This window comes from Montipora capricornis, chromosome 3, assembly GCF_036669925.1.
Source record: "Montipora capricornis isolate CH-2021 chromosome 3, ASM3666992v2, whole genome shotgun sequence".
NCBI classification, from domain to species: Eukaryota; Metazoa; Cnidaria; class Anthozoa; order Scleractinia; family Acroporidae; genus Montipora; species Montipora capricornis.
In genome coordinates this window covers 63,584,335-63,590,330 of record NC_090885.1, presented here as the reverse complement: position 1 = coordinate 63,590,330, position 5,996 = coordinate 63,584,335, and the positions used below count along the sequence as shown (strand labels likewise).

The 5,996-nt window shown below is 41.0% G+C and overlaps 1 protein-coding gene across 2 annotated transcripts in view; it reads left to right on the top strand.

Moving 5' to 3' along the window:
• LOC138043686 (putative leucine-rich repeat-containing protein DDB_G0281931) overlaps positions 1-4,208 on the top strand; it is a 17,069-nt gene extending 12,861 nt beyond the window's left edge. For both annotated transcript variants that reach the window (XM_068890084.1, XM_068890085.1), the window contains exon 2: positions 1-4,208. This exon is cut by the window's left edge and continues 89 nt beyond it. In XM_068890084.1, coding sequence (XP_068746185.1) covers positions 1-3,141 — 3,141 coding nt within the window. In that variant the 3' untranslated portion in view covers positions 3,142-4,208.
• The last annotated feature ends 1,788 nt before the right edge of the window (positions 4,209-5,996 follow it).

The following is a 5,996-nucleotide window of genomic DNA, read 5'->3' as shown; positions in this document are numbered from 1 at the left end:
GATACAACAACCAAACCGCAGCAAGAAAAAGCGGTCCTCATGGAGATATTTAACCAAACAAGGGGCCATAGTTGGTACAACTCGTCGAACTGGGGAAACCACTCAGTATCGCATTGCCTCTGGTATGGCGTAACATGCGACAACACAAGCCGCTACGTTATAAGCCTCTTCTTAACAAACAACAACTTGATTGGTACCCTTCCGAGAAGCCTGTGGATGTTGCGAAATTTGCAGGGCTTGTGTATTGGAAGTAATGACGGATTGGAAGGTGATATAGGCGAGATCCTTTCTGCCAACATGACTACTGTATTACGAGTCGATCTTGCCTTTAACAAGCTGTCGGGCCAGATTCCTGGTAAAATTCTCGTGCAGATGAATTCTCTGGTGAAAATTCAACTGTGCTGCCAAATGGAGGATAAACTTTCTGGGAAAATTCCCGAGGACATTGGAAACTTGTCGGAACTGCAAGTGCTTAGTCTCGGTGAAAATACCTTGCACGGCAAAATTCCAAAAAGCATTGGTAAATTGAAAAAACTCAAATTTTTGGATCTTGAAGCTACTAGAAATTTGCAAGGAGGCTTCGAGAATCTGTTCAACTTGTCATCTCTGCGTTATATGCATCTTTCACTCGCTGGATTAAGTGGAACGCTGCCAGATAAATTTGGATTGTATTTCCCTGCGATGATCGAGTGTCTCTTGCCTGGAAATAATTTCTGGGGAGACATTCCCTCAACGATCGACAACATGGCATACTTGCGGCATTTAAATTTGGCAAATAACCGTTTTACGGGACTAATCCCAAAAGGCATTGGTTCGATTCCCATGTTGCAGATTGTGGACCTTCGCGAAAATCGTTTGACCTCACTGGAGAAAGGACTTCAATTCAACTCCCAGTCGTTGGAGGTAATGGTTCTGGCAGGAAATAAAGAGTTGACCATGAGGTTCGACGACTTTTTGGCGTCCATAAGACCGATCAATCAATCATTACGTATTCTAAACATAAGCTTATGCCATTTCTTTGGTACTATTCCCTCCAAGCTGTGGGACTTCCAAAGCTTCATCTCTGTGGATTTGAGCGGCAACAATATTTCCGGAGAGCTTCCACCACCGCCTAGTAACATGCTGTTTCTTCTCAGTCTTGTTGTTTCAGCAAACAACCTTTCTGGACAAATTCCTCAGCAGTTTGCGAAACTACTTGCGTTGGAAACTCTTGACGTTTCAAAAAATCCCCACATGCAGAAAAAGGATGAAAGTGGAGCATTACCGAGTTACATAATGGTAGATTTGACAACTTTAAAGCGCAGAAATCCTTCGGATAGATTTAGATGCCCGAACGCTCGACTTAGCTACAACAATGGCTTAGTGATCTTGGATCCCAGCTACTACCATTACCGTCTTTGCATTTGCGATATCGGTTTCTACGGATCAGGCAACACCTGTTTGCCTTGTATGGAAGGTGCGGTGTGTAAAGACGAAATGCCGCCTGTGCAGAATATGGTCATAAAAGCTGGATATTGGCCTTCGTCGCGTGACAAAAACGTGACTCACATGATCAGGTGCTCACAGGTCATGGGTACTAGTTCTCAAGTAATTACGTCATGTAACCCACATGGAATCTGCTACTGTGGCATTAAATGGGAAAAGGACGGAAATAAGTCCTTGTCGAGGATAACTACAGTTTGCAAGGACTCGTGCATCTGTATGAAAGGAAGCAAAGACCGATTTTGTTCGAAGTGTGAAAGAGGCTTCTACAAACAGGGAATACTCTGTTTCGCTTGTCCCAAATCAAAGACCAGCGTCTACATTTTGGCGGCGCTTGCTGTGCTGACTATGGCGTTGCTAACTCTGGCCTTCTCTGTCTTTTACGAAAACAAGCGTTTTCTTTCAGTCTTATTCGTGTTTATGCAAGTCATTCTCCTTGCAGTTTTAGCCATGCTTCGAATAATTCCTGGTTGGCTACTTGAACTCAATGTTGTGGCCCTGCTTATTGGCCTGGCTGGAAGGGGTAAGGCTGCTAGCGGAATTTTCAAGATCGGTGTTTTTTATTTTCAGACTTTAGACGCTTTGATTTCCAGCAGCGATATATGGCCAGAAGAAGTTCTTGAGGCTCAACGCTTCGTTAGCAACGTGGTAAACTTTCGGTTCTCTGGATTGGCTTGCGTTTTACCGAGTTTGTTCACGCCACTCGGTGGCCTGATAGCTTTAATTCTTCTGCCTGTCATCTGTATTGCGGCCATTTCTCTTTATTATGCTTTAGCGAATGCTATTCTCAGATTTCGTGGCTTACTTGACAGACGATTCCTTTTGCGTAATAACTGTCTCCACCTTTCTATCGTGTCCCTGAACCTAACCTATTTCCCCATTGTCAAGAAAACTGCTTCTGTCCTGGCTTCATGCGGTGACGACAGTGGTTACCGCTACTTTTTGGAGGCGCCTTGGCTGCAGTGCAATGGTCCTACTTACAAATTGTTACTGGCATTCGGTTGGCTTGCTCTTGTTATTTATGTTGTTGGGGTACCGTTTGCAGTTTTCCTACCACTGCTCCAGAAGTACGTTGGCAAAAGAGACCAACTTGACCCGAATGAACAAGAGACTTTGGACAGCTGGCTTGGCTCTATCTATCTGTCGTATAAAAAGGAGTACCGTTCCTATTTCGAGATCCTTTTTCTCCTTCGTCGTATGCTAATCGCATTCTCACTATCGTTTATCCCGCGGGTACTGTCATTTCAGACCATTGCCGTTTGCCTTGTCCTTATAGCGTCTCTTTGCTTCCAGCTTCTCTTCAGGCCCTTCCGGGACTCCTACCAAAAAATCGCATTAGAAAACACAGCGGAGACCTTGGTTCTTCTCACCCTTCATTTCTCCTTTATGAACATTAGATATGCACTTTTGAATCCAATCAGGTCCTCATCCATCATTTGGATGCTTGTGGTTGTCAACAGCATTGTCTTATGCGGCCTCGTCGTTTGCATAATTCTGCTACTTGGAAGGGTTCCTGTTGTACCAGCCAACCCGCACAATCCTGAAGAAGTACGGGACCAGCCAACAACCAGCCGAGAGGATCCGGACACTATGTCGTCACCACTGATCGACAATGGAAAAGACAATGATAAATACGGTACATTTGAAGAGGACGCTTAAGTAAACTTATGGGGGAACCTTTCAGACAACGTATGTCGCTTGAATTTTTAAACAATGAGCATTAGCATTGCTACGCCTAAGAAACTCTGAATTACCCGCCATTTATGACTGGCTATGCTCAAATAAGCTAACTTTAAATTTAAGTAAGACAAAATATATAGTATTCCAACCACGGCAAAAACTTAATTATAATTTATACACCCCTCTTAAATTAGCGGATCAGTATCTTGAGCAGCCTCACAGTGCTAACTACTTAGGATTAATCATTGATTGTTCCCTATCATGGCACCATCATATCGATTATATTAGTGGTAAAATCAGTAAAAGCATAAATATTATTGCAAAATTAAAACGTCATGTACCCAAAAAATCTTTAACAAGTATCTATTATGCACTTATATATCTTTATTTAACTTATGGCTGCGTATTATGGGGTAATAGCTACGAAGCTGCCATATCTCAAGTGGTAAAGCTGCAAAACAAAGCTTTAAGAATCATCAATGAGGTACCACTTCGTGAGCATATTACTCCCCATTATGTTAATCTTGGCCTGATTAAATTTCCTGATATTGTGAAGTTAAAAACTTGTCAACTATTTTATGATCTTATCGTAGATAACAAACCATCAAATCTTACTCTATCTTTTGTATCTGAGCAACATAATTATACTACTCGAAGCACATCCTTACAGTATCTAAATCCCAGTTCTTTTATAACAAATATAAGGAACTTCTGCCCAACAATTATTGGATGTTATTATTGGAATAATATTCTTCTATTCATTCGTAGTATGTCAAATAAACATCTATTTAAAAGATATCTTTTTCAGAATTATTTTGCTCAGTACTAACTACTGCACTTACTGTTTAGTATCCCTTAACTATGTGTTCCTCCTTTCCTTTTGCTTATTGTAATTATCTTTTATCTTAAAATAAAATGCAACTTAATTTAAAGGGCATCTAACTAGTTTACCTATATCGTTGCCCTTCCCCATTTACTTCATGTAGTGAGCTTTTTAGACCTTGTAATTCTCTTAATAAATGGGGAAATAAATGAAATGAAATGAATGAAATGAACACAATTAGGAGCAAGATAATGGGACACATAAATCGGATCGCAGCTCGTTCCTTACCATACTTGCATCTCTGGAGGAGAGGGCAGGAAGAACCTCGGTTAAAACAATCCAAGTCTATGAAGCAAAATCAAAACACCGTTCCCTATTGGTCTACTAGTTAGCAGAGAGGTAATTTTCAGCAAAAGAGCTCTTAGTTCAACTTGCTTTGTCTTGATAAGTGTACTTGACGATAATGGATTACATCTAACTCATTCCACGGCTTGTTCTGGCTTTATAACGGTTTTAAAGTTCCTTAACATAGTTTTCAAGCAACAACGAAGACGACGGCTCTGAAAACGTCAACTAAAAATATAGCCCCGACAGTCGTGTCTTGATCATTTCGAGTCGTTGCGGGTAAAAATTGCAACTGTACCAGCAACTGATTCAGGAACCAAATTGATGCAAACGATCGTAACGTTTCCAAGGAGAGTTGGCCATTTATCGTAGGGTGCTCGCGTCCTCTACGTAACCTCATATTTAGCCTTTTCACGTCTTTCTCAGGAAAGGATAGGAAAGGGGGGTCACCAATGCCGGCAAAGAACGTTTTTATTATTTTTATTTTCAAAGGGAAATTGGTTTGAGTCATCTTTTTTCTTCGCGTTCATGAAAAATCTGCAGAGGAGTATATGTTGAGGTCTACAGCTGGAATTTCCTCTACTCAAATAGTTCAAGGAGGCTCGAAGTAGTTCCAACGCTTCCAAGTGACGCTCTTATTTGAAGGATCGGCACCACAACGTTGTATCATGTATTGGCAATATTGTGGTACCAAATGAAACACGAATTTTTGCTGAACAAGATACAGTCATTATTGTGACGTAATATGTCACCGTGGAAACGGGCAAGCCCTGTAAAAACACCCTTTGTTTTATCTTTAGTTGCTTATATCTCAAAAACGAACTCGGTGACACCCATTTTTTATTTCATTTTTTTTTATTTCAGAAGGGCATGATGAAACTTTCTGCAAAGTTTTAAAAAATTCTGTCCAGTGGATTCAGAGGCATCTTAATTTTGTGATTTTGTTAAGGTAGCTGTGAATCCTCTACAGAATTTTTTTAAACTTTGCCGAAAGTTTCATCGTGGCTTTCTAATCACTTTTCAGCAATGAAAAAGTTTGTTTTTGAGATATGAGCAACTAAATCCAAAATTTTTTCTAGGCTTTCCTGTTGCCAATGTAACTTATTACATCACGATAATGATCACATCGTGCTTGGAAATAATCGGTGTTTCATATGGTACCATAACCTTGCTACAGTAACGTGATACAGTGTTGTAGCGTTATTCGATCTGAACAGAGAGTCTTCTAAGTGTTGAAACGCTTTCGAGCCTTCCTAAAGTGCCACTACGATGAAAATTTTGCACGTCCTTTTTTCTTTAGATTTTGAAAATAGACGTACTAAATAGGTATCATGCCAATTTTTATCTCAAAATTCCCACGGAAAGTATGATTATTGTAACGTAGTTTTTCGGTTTTCGCTGTCCGCCATACTCGAACGGCAAATGACCGTGAGCGAGGAGAAGGGTTGGGTCTGGCTGGATCGCCTGGGGTCTGACGTGATATGAGCAACGCTCAAAATAAACGCAGCTAATTTCCCATGCCGTCTATGAGATGTGTGAGATCGCCGAGTTACTTTTTGCTGATATTATATACATTACTCCCTGATCGACTTGTTCGCTTTGTCGAACGCCCACGAAGCGATGCGCGTATGACGTCACGAGCCAAGTCTTGCGTGAAGACCGCTTA